The sequence below is a fragment of the Neopelma chrysocephalum genome, unplaced genomic scaffold (assembly GCF_003984885.1).
Source record: "Neopelma chrysocephalum unplaced genomic scaffold, ASM398488v2 Primary Assembly neopelma1_138, whole genome shotgun sequence".
Taxonomy (NCBI): Eukaryota; Metazoa; Chordata; class Aves; order Passeriformes; family Pipridae; genus Neopelma; species Neopelma chrysocephalum.
Genome location: NW_020897800.1, coordinates 3417277 through 3433193, shown reverse-complemented (window position 1 = coordinate 3433193; position 15917 = coordinate 3417277). Strand labels below are relative to the sequence as shown.

General features: G+C 46.3%; 1 protein-coding gene across 1 annotated transcript in view; it reads left to right on the top strand.

Annotated features, from left to right (window-relative positions):
* The window catches only part of CLMP (CXADR like membrane protein), a 41540-nt gene that overhangs the window by 21059 nt on the left and 4564 nt on the right, over window positions 1-15917 (top strand). Inside the window, exons 2-6 of the mRNA XM_027699425.1 lie at window positions 10900-11057; window positions 11718-11919; window positions 12638-12802; window positions 13766-13888; window positions 15469-15610. Coding sequence (XP_027555226.1) covers window positions 10900-11057; window positions 11718-11919; window positions 12638-12802; window positions 13766-13888; window positions 15469-15610 — 790 coding nt within the window. The remainder of the gene's footprint in view (window positions 1-10899; window positions 11058-11717; window positions 11920-12637; window positions 12803-13765; window positions 13889-15468; window positions 15611-15917) is intronic.

Here is a 15917-nt window from a genome sequence, read left to right as displayed (position 1 = left end):
ATGCTGAGGAAATCCAGTGGCCAACTTGTGGTGGGGACCCTCAGCCTAAATAGGAGAAGTTCAGTGATGCTTTCAAGCTGGTCAGAGCTCTGAAAGGAGCTGAGAAGGAGGGTGGAGATGGAGCCCCAGTGGTGGAGCTGGGCCATGTGTGCTCCATTCCTCCCAGGCCTATTCCCTCTGCTCTCCCTGACCTTTCCAGCGTGTTTCCTGATCGGATCCCTGACCTTTTCACATCCAATTAGCAGATTGCTTCAGCCATTGCCCGAATCCCATTTTTACCCTCTTCCTCCTCCCCCCTCCAAACCCCTCTTCATTTCAGCAGCTTGGAAACCCTCTGCTCGCTCACCAGGGCTCTGTGGCTCTCAGACAGGGGGTTTTTTTGCCTTCAGAAGGCTGATACCCAACCTCTGCTCTCCAAAAGGGCTCTGCCTCTGCAGCCTCCCTCGGAGCATCCCTCTCTCCAGGGAGGGATGTGTGCCAGGGAGCTGGGCTGCTCTTTTCAGCAAAGGTCACAGGAATATTTGGCAGCAGTGATGCTGCATCTTCTCACTCAGGGTCCCCCCCAGCAATGGCCCTGGGCTCTTACAGATCCTGGTTGCTTTGCAGAACCCTTGGTATTTGCAAACATGCAAAATATATGTAACATGCATTTCAGCTGCTGGCAGTGCAGCCCATGGTGGGCACAGGAACATCTGCTTCCCTCCCAACCTCATTTCCACTGCACAGGCAGTTGGATATGACCATTGGAAACTCCTTTGTGTGGTTCAGCTTTGATAGATTCGGAGCTGTCTGACCCTGGAATAGCATCCCTCTGTCCCCCCAACAGTTTGCAGGTTATATTTATTTATTTAACTCAGTAATAAGTATATTTATTTATTTATTATATATAAAAATATACATTATATAAAAATAAATAGTATAGCAAATAAACAATAATATTTATTTATTATATAACTATATTAAATATAAATATATATTATATAAAAATAAATATATTTATTATACATAATTATATATTATAATTAAATATATATTATATAAAAATAAATATAATATTTATTTATTTAACTCAAGGAATTCTGAAGCTTTGTTTTGGTCTTTCCACCTGCACGTTCGAAAGCCTGTTAAAACTGGATTTGAAAAGTCGTATTTTGAACATGTTTCTATTGGAAGTGAAATGGAGCTGCCTTCTGGTTTAGTCCTTACTCCTTTTCCAGGCATCCTACATGGCAACTTAATTCATGCTTTGAACTTTTAGATATCAGGGGGTTGATAAATCCACACTGAGATCGAAGAAGAAACAAAAGTTTATAATTAAATAAGTTGAAAAACCAATAAACACGTTTTTCCAGATGTTTTTAAATGTTCCAAAGCTTTCACAGAAGGAGAAAAAATTAATATTTGTTCATTTTTCTTATGCTGTTTCTTAGGCTGCAGCACTGCTGCAGTTAAACAAATTTATTGTTATAGTCATGTCCTTTTTAGGTTTGTAGCTGTTGTCAAGTGGAAGGGATCCAGAAGCTGGAATTTGGCCCTTAACTCACACCCTGCAGTCCTGGGGGGAGCAGGATCCTCCTCCCACTGTTCCCTCTGCCTTGTGTCAGTGCATGAGAACACCTGAGGTTCAGCTGCTCCTGGCACTCACTGAAAATAAACACACATATATATATACATGCAGGGATCTGTTATACTCTGTATTAAAGAACATTTCCCTGTTCCCCATGTCCGACTTTTCAGTGCTTCCCTGGATTTCAGGATCCCTCGCAGCAGCTGTGCAGCGTCGTCAGCTAAAATAGCTGCTGTGCTCCCCTCTGGAAAGCTTCCCCTGCAAAGGGAGAATGCTTCCCAAATTGTGCTTGTCTTTCTGAAGTCAGTGCAAGCTCTCAGGAGTGCAGTATTCAGGCTTTTCCGTGGCTTGTAAATATTCCTGGGAAGAGGCTGGGGATCATTTGGAGCACGGGGCCTCTCCCAGTGCACGGTCAGGCTGCTCAGCACAACGTGAGCTCACACACAGCGTGGAGAACTGCAGTGAATTGCTTCCTAAAGTGCAGTTGGGTGTCTCTTCCAGCATTAGCAGAGGGGTTTACATTCCTTAGTAAATCCCAGTTGCTCCATTTGCAGCTCTGATTCAGAAAGTGGGATTTAGGGCTCCGCCTCCACTCGTCTGAGACCTCGGTGTCGCGTCCAGATGCCAAAACTCCTGGTAACTGTGGAAAAAGTGAGGGAAAAGATGCAAATGTTCTCAGAGTCTGCTTGCAGCTGACACAGGGATGTGCCAAACTCTGGGGGAGACACAGGGAGGGAACTGAACCACAGTGACAACATCATTAGGAACTTGATCCCCCCTTTTTTAGTTTCACCTCATTCACAGGGAAGCCAGCGAAAGATGAGGATTAAGAGAACGTGTCTCTTTAGTTTTCTTACCTCTGGAGTCAGTAAATAAGAAGTCATTGATCCAAACCACACCAGCACTGGTGAGAAATAAAGAGCTGCATTGCCAGTGCCTGTGACCACAACTCTCCTGGAGTTCTGAGCTGCTGCTGCTCCTGGTCCTGTGCTCAGAGCTCAGGGACTGAACCTCGGATTCAGCTCGGAAGTGTTTAAGTTGAATGTCTCATTCACAAGACTTCTGGGGGTGATGGGGAGGAGCTGCTGCTGTTCATCTCCTGCCTCGGGGCAGGCTGTGGCCCAGGCTTTGAGGCTGAGTGGATATGAAAAGTGACAGAGTGCTAATACATTAGGCATTCATTTTGTATCATATTAGTGGGGCTTGTCGTGGATAAGTGAGATGTCATCCCCTGTTATGTGCAATTAGAAGCCCACAACTGAACATCTCAGGGAGGTAACAGGGATGTGCTGAGCAGGGACTGGAGGCTGTACCTTAAAACTACGACAAACTTTGTTGGAAATGAGATCTGAGAGGAAGCTGCAGGAAGGGATGAAGTTCACCTGTGAATACCCTGGGTTTCCTGATACCTTTTTTTGGCAAGTTTAAAAGAAGCTGGATTTCCACGACAAAAAGTAGCAGAAAAGCACAATTAATTCAGTTCTTTCTGGTTAACATCTTACACTGGGCTAAGGGATATAAAAAAGGGAGAGGGAATCCTCAGTACAATTGGTTTTATTGGCAATCTCTATCAATCTCTTAAGTCTTCTTCTCTCCCCAATTTCAGAGTTACCTCAGCTGATGCAACCCACTCCTTGGATTTCAAAATGGGTGAGGAGAGATCTGATGGACAAAAACTATCTTGAAAACAGTTTTGTTGCTGTCTCTTTTGGTTTGTATTCTGGATTCTGCTTGGTGTCTGCCTTGGGCAGAGAACTTCATTTCTGTGTGCCTTCATTTGTGTGTCCCTGAACTGACAGCAACAATAGGCTCCCTGGGAGACAGAGGCCTCATTTCTCAGACAAAAGACATCCTAGAAATTATTATTGAAACCACATTCCTCCTCACACTTTCAAGCCTCGTTTAAAACCAGGCAAAAGGAGTGAAATTCCTGATGTTCAGGGGTGGAATGTGACATTTTCTTGCTTTCCTCAATACAAAGCTTTAAGGTGCAAGAAGTATTGTATTTATCTTATCTCACAGACAGACTTGAAGAGAAAGGGAATATCAGGCAGCCATAGGTGCTTCATCCCTCAAGGAATGTGAGATCTGCACTGACAAGGTCTCTGCACACATCTTGTCCTCACAGCTTGAAATCAGCAGCTGCATTTCTGAAAGGCTGAGCTGTGTTGCTGTAAACAGGAGACACCTGGACCATTTTAGTGATAAAACTGCCTGGACTAAAGGCAAAGGGATTTCACACATTCCCCTGCACAAGCACTCCGTGAACCATTAAATTGGAAGATGCAGTTCTGGTGCCTTGTTTTCTGTTCTTGGGTCTCCCGGGGATGTAAACCCACAATCTCCTACATGCACTTGATTTTTTGAAGTGCAATGAGGGAAAAAAGGAAAGCCACAGCACACCCAGAGCTGCCTGGGGAGGCCCTCAGCTAATGGAATGCTTCAATGGGCTTTTTCCCAATATTCCCAAATCTCCCTAGGCTTTGGATTCAGTTGTGTGGGTTGGTGCTGAAGGCAAACTTTCTCTTGGCACTTTCAGGGATAGAATTTTATCTCCTGACTGTATGAATGTTTAGGTAAGATCCTTATTGCACGTGGTTTCTGGGTGCTGCAGGACCACTTTCACCTCTCTTAAATTCAGAGGCTCCTTAGTGGATTATCCTCGGGGAATTTACATCCTTACTGCTGGGGGCATTTGTGGGACCCAGACTTGCCCTGGCTGGACCATCTCATTTAGACATTTGTAGTACATTTAGACATTTGTAGTACATTTAGACACACATTGTGTGCACTGACACTGTGCTGGTGCCAATCATCCCTCAAGTCACTTCCCTGGGTCCTCCAAGGATGCCCAGGGAAGGATTGGTGGGCAACTGCTCCTGATTTTCTGTTCACAGGACCTGTGTATCCCAGCCAAATTCCAGCCCCCTCCTGCACTGCTGCTCAGTTGTTGCAAACCTCTAAAATTCAGAGCCTTTTCTTTGTGAAATGGGTTTTTTTCTTGTTCTCCCCAGGCCTTCCTCACTCCTCTGCAGTTCCAATTCCAAACGCTTCACGTCACCACTTGGAAACTCTGCCACATGCAGGACTCTTCCCCTTTCTTTCTGTCTGAACAGGCTCCTCCAGCACATGTGGTTCCACTTATAGAGCCTCTGCAGGGCTGTGTGGATTGGGCTGGGGCTGGGCTGACCTCTCTGTTCCACCACAGCCAGCTGGTTCCCGGGGGGAGCTGACTCTTATCTCACTTTTTTTCGTCTTTGGGATGCTTTCGCTTCCCAAGGAAATTCCTGCCATCAAAGGGCAGCCTGCTGCAGGCAGCACGCACTGGGGCCAGGGCTTGGGCACTGGGAGCACTGGGGCTCTCGGGAGAAGGCAACCCTTGGCCTCTGTGTGTCTGCCAGCCAAGGAATACAGAAAGCAGATGTCCCAGAGCACAGCCTCGGCTCGGGTAATTATCCTTAGGAGACTTGGCCCGCCCCCACTTGTGCAAAGAATGCAGAAGAGCTGTCTGTCTGTAGGAGGACACCACTTCATGTTTATTTTGGCCCCAAATGCTGTCAGGGTAACTATTAGGGCTGTGTGGTCTGAGGATGAGTGGGGTGTCGACCTTCTTGGGTCTGGAATAAACCAACAGATTCACTGTCCTTTCTCCACAGCAGAAACTGGGGGAAGAGGGAAGAGTCCCAGGGGAGATCAAAGCTCTGATGTGCCCGTGTCTGTCATTACAGAACAGCACTGGGAGGGGGAAGATGTTTGGCTTCTCAACAGAGTTTAATTTTAAGGCCCACTGAGCCTTAAATACTTGACTGTCAAATGAGTCTGGGGTGTCCTCAGCACTGAGCTGATTGAACTCCCAAGTCACGCAAGCAGCTCTCGAAGTTTCACTCAAGATGGGACTCTTTGGCCATAAAAGTACTTGTCAGCCTCCTACTCAGGCCTGGAAAATTCTGAATTTGCTTACTGCAAAATGCTCAGGTTTTGCTCATTAGCACTGGGTGGGGGAGAGGGGGAAGAGGCTTTTGCTTCTCTTAGTAAATCATCTCCTACAAGGCTCTAGCAGGACTGAACTCTACCAGATGTGAAATGTCTTAAATTCCTGGAATGAAGGGGTGGTTCAGAGCTGCAACTGTCCTGGGCTTTTTGTTTTTTATTCCACAACATGTTGTTTCTGTATAGACATGATTTAGACCTCTTCTGTTTTCAGATGCTTTGATTTTAGCACAAGAACAGCGAGGCAAAAGTGCAGGATTATTCACCCAAAGGAACACTCCAGTGTAGTTCTGTGGATATTTATTCTCCCTGGGCTAATTTAAACTTTAAGGAGGGAGCTCTTGCTGATTTGGATTATTTTTACTGAAATGAGGTACTTAAATGAGTTCAGCCTGAAGGTGTAGCTGAGACCAGCTCTAACATGGGACTGTTGGATGTCCTGAGGTGTCCTGGCTTTTCAGAGTGTGTTATTCAGAGGACTCCAGGGCCAAAAGCTCCTTCTCAGAAGGATCCCATTTTCAGACAGTGGAATGACAGATGTGGAAATGACTTTTAAGAGTATCCCAGGAAAGCCTCTAAATAAATCAGAGCACGGAATTATTGGTTGCACTTGAGAACTTGTCTGTAGGGGAACTGTTCTTGTTTCAGAGGGGATGTGATGAGCCTTGACATCAGTGGTTATTCACTGTTCCTGTCACACTCTCACCCAGGAAACATTCTGATATTAATGAACAAAAGCAGGCAGAGCACCTATCTCAGGTGGAGTGGAAATTGTTCAGACAGTGGATAAACTGTGTGTGTGGATACCAGTGGAATTCCTGCCCTTGCTGGTGCAGGGAAGATTTGAGTCTCTTCCTGACTCTCTTCCCTCTGTCTGGTACTAGGACAGGATGTCTCAAGTTGCAGCAAAATTACAGGTTTTATTTCTACTCCTCCTTGGACATCAGTGTCTTGGAATAGCCTGCTGCAAATGTCATCCTTGAGAAAAAGCCAAGATAAATTATAGTAAGTGTAGCTGAAGAATAAACTTTTGCTGGAGCAGCTGAAACTTTTCAAGGCCCATTTTGGGTATTCATACCCTAAATGTAGGTATGGTTTGGGCCAAGTTTACAAAGGATGATTATGCATTTCTTGTATCTTGATTCTCTGACTCTTCCCCAGGCTGTTCCTCCTGATTCCAGCAGTTAAGTGATACAGCCCAACTTATTACTTTTTAAAAAGTATAATCTATTTTTAGCATTGCTCCCTAATCCAAACCTTCTGAACTTAATGAAAGATTTAAATCTGGAAGCTCTTTAGCTTTTAGGATGCGAATTTGCCTACAAATAAAAATGTCAGCAAAACATTCATTTCCACTTTGATTCTGCTTGTCTGTTAATGTATATTTGATGTTGGTATATGTGTGTGTTTGTGTATAGACATGTACTTGTTATTGGATGGGCATGAAAATCAAGTGAGCCTCATGTATGGGAAAGTAAGTGTGAGCAGGGTATGGATTCAGGCATGAAAACACTACTTTGGATGATGATAATTTGTGAGAAGGCCAAGTACACAGTCCCAATTTACTCAGTGTTGTACAGGACGTGGCTCCTTCCCTCCACATCCATTTCAAAGGGCTGACTCTGCTGAAATTCAAAACTCCTTTAAAACACAGTTTTGAAATCAGTGGTCCTTGCAAGATGTTGAAATGAGTTCTGGGAAATACTTTAAGGCTGACATCTTTCCACGAGAGAGATGCAGGCTGTTGCCCACATCTTTTTTCACTCTAAAATCTGCTGTGCATGTGAGGCAGAAGGGGCTGAGAGGGCTGAAATCCCCTTTTGTGTGTCCTCCCCCTGCCAAACCCGGGTGGGCACTGCCTGCGTTGCCTTTGGGCTTGTTTAAAATCTTTGTTGCTCTGTGTTCCTTGGAGATTTAAGCATCGGTGAGGGATGAGACAGCCTTTGTCCTTGTCTGCAGGGTGTCGGTGAGTTATTGTGCTCTGAACAATAGAGGGAACAGTCAAACAAGGCAAAGTCTCCCCCTCAAATACTGAACATGCTCTCCTGTGGTGTGGCACCAAGCCTGGCACTGCACCCAAGGCTTTTTTTTGTTTTTAAGGCTTCCAAAACGCTGCGGTTGGAACGAGCAGGACAAACAATCCCACTTCCTTCTGAAGCCGTGGGACAGGGGCTGAGTAAAAACCTGAGTAAGGCTGGAAGAAGCGCTCCCCAAATTGCTGCTCCCAGCACAAAGAGCTGCCCGCAGGAAGGGGAAGAGGTTTTTTTGGGCAAGAACAGCGGAGCCTGCATACATGTGGCGTTACTCCTGGATCGGATTTCTGGGAAAATCATCCATTGTCTCATCGCTCGCGAGCCGGATCCAGCCCTTCAGGCTCCGGGCGGGCTCTGCCCTCGCGTGGCTGCGGAGCTTTGGAAGGAAAGGGTTTGGAGCCACTTGGGCACCATCCAGCACAGACAGGGGCTTCCAGGGGCAAATCCTTCTGCAATCCACGTGTGTCCCGGCCAGTGCTGTTGGAAGGGGCTGTCCATAAGCAGACACCCTCCTCTAGTAGCCGTTTAAATAAAATTTAAACTGGGGAGGAGGCAGATTTAGTTCAAAGCATCCCATTTCTTGCAAGGTCTCATCTCCACAAATAAAACTTCAGACAGCATTTATTCTTCTCTGAATAATAAACCACTTTTAATAACCTAGAAGGGACCTGCATATGTTTCTAGCTGCTTTTTCTATTTGAGGTATATAAGGGAAATTCCAGCATGTGTCTAAAGTTAAATTCTCATTTCATCACTGCTTGTTACAGCGAGACCCTCCCCAAACTATGGAAAACATCAGGATTGTTCACGTTGAGCTCTCTCTGGAGTTTTCATGGGTAATTTCTGTGACTGGCACCTCTCTGGGTACTTTTATGCAGCTGCTTTGAGCTTCCTTTTAATTCTGTACAGTTACAGCTGCCTGAGAAGAAAATAAAGTGTCTTGTTTAGAAAACCTGCAAAACTTAAACTTCTTTGGGAGCTTGTGGGCATTGTTACAGCACTAATAAGGATTAAAGAGACAAATCAGGGGGGGTTTAATAAGACTTTTAAAAATAATATTATAGAAAAGTATGCACAGTGTGTGAGGGTCTGGTTATTGGTTCAGTGGTGAATCGGCTCCAAATTATTTCTGATTGCAGGCACCTTTGAAAAAAAAGAAAAAGGGAGGCTTTAGAAATTTGTAGTCATTATTTCTCTTCTCTTACTCCCATTTAGAAGATGAGTTCAGAGGCACAAGGCCCTTCCTCACATCCAGGGATGTTTGCTGGGAGCAGTACCAGACCGTGAGCTCTCCTAAAACCGGTGTGTCCAAGCTAGAGAGGAATGAAAATATTTCTTACACCCTCTCAAACGGTGATTTTTAATGCCAACCGAGACTTTTAATGTAAAGTCAAGTTTTAAACTGCAGTGTGCGCTGCTGGCACCGGGCTTTGACAGCGCCGCAAATGGGATGCGGACGGTCCCTATTGTGGTGGTTAAATTAAGGTTATTGATCACCATCTAACGAGGGCCGGCGTTAATGAGGGCGTTAATGAGGGCAGCCCGCAGCAATGGGAGCTGAGGGGAGAGCGGGGCTCGTCCTGGGCACGACGTGTAATTGTATTTGGCAGATGGAGCTTTGAGAGCGGCGAATCCAGTGATAAACTGGATTACTCTTCCCTTTAAAGAAAGCAGCTAATGTGGCTGAAAAGGAGCTTTCACTGTCATCAATTCATGCCGGGATCAATGCAGGGGAGGAGAGATTAATCCTTTGCAAGGCTCCACCTGTCTTATAATTCTGGATGTTCTATAAAGGTGCATGAGTGTAGTAGATGATACCTTTTATAAAGTGTTTGGGAAGCATAAATTAGGAGCTGAGGGATGCTCATGGTTAACAACTCAGAGGCAGGTCTGAGAATAAAAGGAATTTTCTAAAAGCCAAATTCTAAATTTCCTAAATTCCGAAAGGAATTTTCCAAATTGCTCCTGAAGGAACAGAGCTGAACAAGTGTCGTCTTGGATGTAATTTTTCTCTCTGTCTTTCACTTCGAGGTAAAGGGAAGGTTGAGGATTCACTCTTTAAATACAAGTATAGGAACAAATTCAGCCCGTGTAACTGGAGCAGCTTATGCTCCAGCTGTGGGTTGTGTGTTCAGTCACAATGTGACTTCCCAGGGCTGGGAACTCTCCCAGTTTCACAATATTTGGCCCAAGAAGCAAAATATTTAATCTCTCTTTTCACAGGGAGAAAACCCCATGTTTTTAGGATTTTGTCTTGAACAGCAAAACTGAAGAACAACCCAACTGCCCTCTGAGGGTTCACACCCAGGAGGCAGATGGCATTTGTGCCCTAGAAATCCCCATGGAAGCTTGGTTGGAAAATATTTGGTGTCAGAGCAGACCTGGGGGATCCCTGCCCCCAAATGCCTGTAATTTTCCACACCTCTGATCTTTTGGGTCAGTTTTTAACTGAGTTTGAACTTACCACGGCGTGTCCACGTTCAGAAGTTGGAGATGGGCAAAGCCAAGCACTGATCCCTGATTTTTATTCAGTTTTAGCGTGGATGCAGTGTCGGAACTCGAACAGACAGTGCCTAACGCAGTGCTGGCCGAACATCCTATTTTTCTGCGGTGTATCATCTCCTGGGCCAGGTTTTAGGGCGTTAACACACGTTTGGGGTTTTTTTGGCTGACATTTCAAGGGCTCTGCTTCCCTCTAGTGGGTCCACTTGGCACTTTCCTCCCATTTTTCTTTCTGTTTAAAATCCCCACAAACGGTTTTCGGCAATTTATATTTTTTTCCTGACTTTGCTGTTCAAAGACACTTCCCTGTCCTACTTGTACCTCGCTTTTCTTAAGTTTAACCCTCTTCCTCCCAGGCTGGTCTTTTATTTCCAGTGCTGAAATAAAAGAGCATCATCAGGGAAGAGACTCCAAGCCTTGCCAGACTGACACAGGGATAAAGTGATGGGCTCTGACGGATATCTGGGTGGAATTACTGCTTATAAATTAAGGTAATAGGAGGTGAAGGCAAAACTGAGGGGTTTATCTGAAATTTGGAGTGCACAGAGGGCGTGGGTGTGACTTCAGCATTGACAGCTCTGCAGTGTGAAGCCATCTGCTCTCCCTGCTCCAACATCAGTGTGAAAATGCCTGTATTTGTAGAAATGTCCCCTTTCATCAGCTGCAATCTGCCCAGGAAGCCAAGCTGGTGGGTTTTCTTTGATGCTGGGAAGCAGATGAGGAGGAATCCAGCCGAGACTTGGCTGGTGAGACCCACCAGGGCAGAGATGCCCCCTGAACTCTGACCACTGGCATCTGTTTTTCCAGCTTCCTGTTCTGTTTGGATGTGCAAGGCTCAGACTGAGTTTAAGAGGGTGGCTGAGGAAAACGTGACCCTGCCCTGTCACCACCGCCTGGGCCTCCTGGAGCAGGGCAGCCTGGACATCGAGTGGCTGCTGCACATCTCAGAAACCGTGCAGAAAGCGGTAAGATTGCTAAGAAAATCCTCTTATTTCTGCCTTGACACCACCAGCCACTGATTTAACAAAACTCCTCTGATGATCTCTGCAAGTTACTCTGCTGACCTTTAGAAAACACAGCTGATTTAGAGAGATTTATCACGTGTATAAAGGTTATTTGATAGCCACATGTGCTGTGCTGGAGCAGGTTCTGTTACAATCACGTTTCCTTTATCCAGGGGTGACTGATTATATTTCAAGTTCAGAACTGCCCTCCAGGTTTTCCAAAACGACCTTGGATTCTGCAGGCCCAGTTTTTGAATCCTTGGTTTCAGGAAAAAAAATACAGGAGTTCAGTACTTACAAAAATGAGGTCTGCAGTAACTTAAATTAGCTCAGCCAAGCCTACAGACTGCTTTGATATATTGTGACATGAGCTGATGTCTATTTTGACAGTTGTATAAATGCTCCAACATCAATCTCTAGCATAAATACACTCTATGTACCATTCTCAGACTAGAAATCCAAGTTTAATTTTCCACCCTGCCACAGGCTTCCTATGTGACCCTTGGCAAGCCACTTAACCAGGCAGAACCTTGGGCTGGACTTCCTGGAAAGGCTTTTATTTGTTGTTCTGTGTGAAAGTACAGTCCCAACTGGCTGTCAGTGCCTGTCTGTGCCCCTCAGGTGATCACCTACTCCGGGGGCCGTGTCTATGATGACCTGAATGAGGAGCAGAAGGGCCGTGTTTCCTTCACATCCAATTTCCTGGCTGGAGATGCCTCCTTACAGATCATCTCCCTGCAGTCCAGTGATGCAGGGAAGTACATCTGCAAGGTGAAAAACGCTGGGCAGTATGAATGGTCTCGAATCACCCTCAAGGTAGTAGGTAAGGACACTTTATTGCTTAAAAAAAAAAATAATTCTAGACTCACTTCCTAGAGAGAGATTTATTTCAGCAGGGTATAAATGCACAGAGATCTCACAGTCAGGTTTCCCTGTCCAACTCCATATCTGCCTTTGCGTTTTTTTGGCAAAGGACAGGCCACAGGAAGAGCCTAAAGAGTGGGTTTGAGGTAAGTGATTATCCACAACATCGTATGAACTGTTCTTCAAATTATCCCTATGAGCTCATCACCCAAATTGGGCTGATCACCCTGTCCAGATCTCCTGCTGTGGGCTGTGAGTTCATGTCCCAGGACCCCAGCCTGGTCCCAAGTCAGTGGAGGTGACAAATAAACTGCCATAATTAGTATTTCCTTTCCCTGAGTTCAGCTCATAGGTTGGTTTTTCCATGATCACGTGAAAGAAGTGCTGTGTCCTGACGGATACTGTGGGGAGAAGGAAGAAATGGGGAAGTAGGGGAAGGGAAAGGATGTTCTCTAAATAGTGCCCAGAAGAGAAATGTGGTGGTACAGCTCCACAGGGTATCATAAACTCACTGAGAAGTTGCACACAACTGCAGCTTAAGGCCCCTAAAACCCATCACTGGTGTGATTCCTGAACACATTCCAGGGAAGGCAGCCCTTGGAAGCTGCTTCAGCGACTGCACCTTGCCAAAGAAAGGGTTGGCTGTGTTTGCATGACCTGTCTTCTGCTCCTCCTAGAGAAACCTTCCAAGCCCAAGTGCTGGCTGGAGGGGGAGATGCTGGAAGGGAAGGAGCTGTCCCTGCAGTGCCGCTCTGCCTCGGGCACCGTGCCCATCTCCTACCGCTGGCAGCGCATCGATGAGGAGGACAGAGCCGAGCACCTCCCACCCAACTCCAGAGTCAGTAAGTCTGGGCATTGCCTCGATTCCAGAGGGGCAGTTCCTCAATTCCAGAGGGGCAGTTCATAGAATCATAGAATCATAGAATCAGCTGGGTTGGAAGGGACCTCCGAGATCATCAAGTCCAACCCTTGATCCAGCCCCGCTGTGGTTCCCAGCCCATGGCACTGATGCCACATCCAGTCTCTTCTTAAAAACCTCCAGGGATGGAGAATCCACCACTTCCCTGGGCAGCCCATTCCAATGGCTGAGCACCCTCTCTGGAAAGAAATTCTTCCTAATATCCAACCTAAACCTCCCCTGGCACAGCTGAAGACCCTGAGCCCTCTTGTCTTGCTGAGAGTTGCCTGGGAAAAGAGACCAACCCCCCCCTGGCTCCCCCCTCCTGTCAGGGAGTTGCAGAGAGTGAGGAGGTCTCCCCTGAGCCTCCTCTTCTCCAGGCTGAACAGCCCCAGCTCCCTCAGCCTCTCCTCATGGGACTTGTGCTCCAGTCCCTTCCCCAGCCTTGTTCCTCAATTCCAGGGTCAGTGAGCCGGGGCAGTTCCTCAATTCCAGGGTCAGTGAGTTGAGGCACTTCTCAATTCCAGGGTCAGTGAGCTGGGGCAGTTCCTCAGTTCCAGGGGCAGTGAGCCGGGGCAGTTCCCAGGAGCTCTGGGAGCGCCCAGAGCCAGATAACTCCCACATGGCCGTGCCCATGGACAGTCACCTGCCTGCTCTAAAAACGGGATCACTCGGTGGCAGTGACAGGGATGATCCCACAGCTCCTCTCACTGCTGCAGCCAGACCTTGTGGGGTGCTCCACCCTGAGCACGAGGAGTTTGTTCGATGCTTTCTTGACCTTTTGATTGCCCTGGGACTGATTTGATCCACAAGTTCGATTTGCGCTGCTGCGCAAATTGTCCTACCCTCGGTTCAAGTTTTTTTTAGCCTGGTTGATTAATCCCAGTGGTGTTTTCTCCCGTTTCAGACATTTCTAATCCTGGGCAAGTCCTGCTGAAGAACCTCACCCAGATGAGCACGGGGTTGTACCAGTGTGTGGCCACCAACGAGGCTGGGCAGGAGAGCTGTGCTGTGCAGGTGACAGTGCAGCGTAAGTACTGCTGCAAACTGGGGCCACACCTTTGCCCTTTTGTACTTTAATCCCATAAAATAGTTCTTATTTATACTTATTTATTGCAGTTGGGGTTTGCACAGCAGCCCTCTGTATAACCTACAGTGATAAAAACATCACAACCTAAAGTGACAGAAAACATCACAACCTAAAGTGACTAAAACATCATTTGGGCTCAGATTTTTCTGTCTGTTAGAAATGTTGATTTTCAGAATGACTAATGGCATAAAAGGGGAGGAAAACTGAGTTAAAGGTTCCAGAGCCTGCAGCTTTTGAGGTACTTCTGGCTGGAGTGGCTGCATGTTATTCTCAGGTATAAACTCTCTCTGTGGATGTTCCATCAATTCAATTCCAAATTATTTATCTGTTGCACTCGGGACACTAAACTATCTAAAGACAGCTGGAAGGGCTGATTGTGACATGGAGTAATGTGGAGCAACTGTTGACATTTTGGTTTTAACCCAAATTAAATAAATTCTGTCCGGAGCACCAGAAGTTAAAATCCAAATTTAATAAATTCTGTCCGGAGCACCAGAAGTTAAAATCTGTGTTCTACCTGATAAAACCCATCAAGGGTGGAGTGTCCTTTGCATATTCATGCCAGGAAAAGGGTGGAGTTTAGCACCTAAAAATCCAAACAATGGGGTTTAGCAGCTCTCAAAGGAGATCAGCAGGAGCTGGAACTGCTGTGATAAAAGACTGCTAATGGCGAGGTCTCTTCTTGGAGATTCCACAGCTTTGGAACTTTTTCTGCCCGGCCAAGCCTGAAATAACTGGAATATGGTCATGCAGCAAGGAAAACCGGTTTGCCTCAGGCATCTGAAGTAAAAGCGTCCGGGCAGCTTTTATGCCAATTGAACTGAATTGGTTTAAAACCTCACTTGGGTTTGCTAAACCCTCCGTAGGGACGAGCCTTAAGGAAACAACTTTCAGCCAAGCCCAGCTCAACCGACCAGAAGTTGTCATAAAGTATCAACCAAGGGCCCGTAATGGCTGGGAAATGTCTCATCTTTTCTGTTTTGGAGGGAAAATGCCACGCACAGGATGCTCTTTCTTTCTACCTCTTCCTTCCTCTCTACCCCAGCTCGGGTCACTTTTTCCCCATGATTAAATAATTCCTTCTGGAAAAGGGGATGTAATCACTTCAGGGTAAGTTGAAAGGGGGAAAGAAAAAATCCTCACGGGGAAACATTCGCAGTTCAAACACTCTTGTGCCTCCAGGAACCCGCCCGGTGCCGTGTTTCACACGTCTGTACTTTCGGTGGCTCTGTGCTCAGAGGGGAGGGTTTTTCCCCCTCGTTTCACTCTGACCCACAGCTGAAGGCACAGCACTTGTGATCCCACCCTTCCAGAGCTTTTCTCACTCTCAGCTCAGCTCCAGCAACAATGCCTGGAGATAAACTGGTTCAACTTCTGTGTGGAGACACACCTAAATAAATAAACTGACACGTTCTGTGCTGATTTATACCCGGTGCTGTAAGTTGTAGTGGGGACTAGAACCTGACCGTGCAACTCCAGTGAGAATTTATCAACTAATCCATCTGTTTTCCGGACAACAGATGCCCAAAATATCGGCATGATCGCCGGGGCAGCGTGTGGGGTGGTGGTGGGACTCTCCCTTCTCCTCCTGGTGGTGAGGCTGACGATAAGGAGGAAAGAAAAGAAGAGATATGAGGAAGAGGAGGCACCAAATGAAATCAGGTAACGCCTTTCGCTTAATCCCCCCACCTCCCACGCTCCCTCCTTGCAGTTTCACACATCTTTTCAGTAAAGATTTAAGTAGCTGTAAGTAGGGATAAGTGTTGCCAAAGTTTGTTCTAAATAGCTTTTAAAGTCTCTGTGAAATAGCACTGACAAATTTCTTCACTTGTGAGAATCTCTGTGAAGACTTTCCAAAAAATCAGATTAAACTTCCCCCCCCACCCCCAGGGCAAATCAGCATAAAACTCTCTCTCACATTTGCAATTTCAGCATTTTAAAACATTTGCATAATCTTTTATGCTGTTAA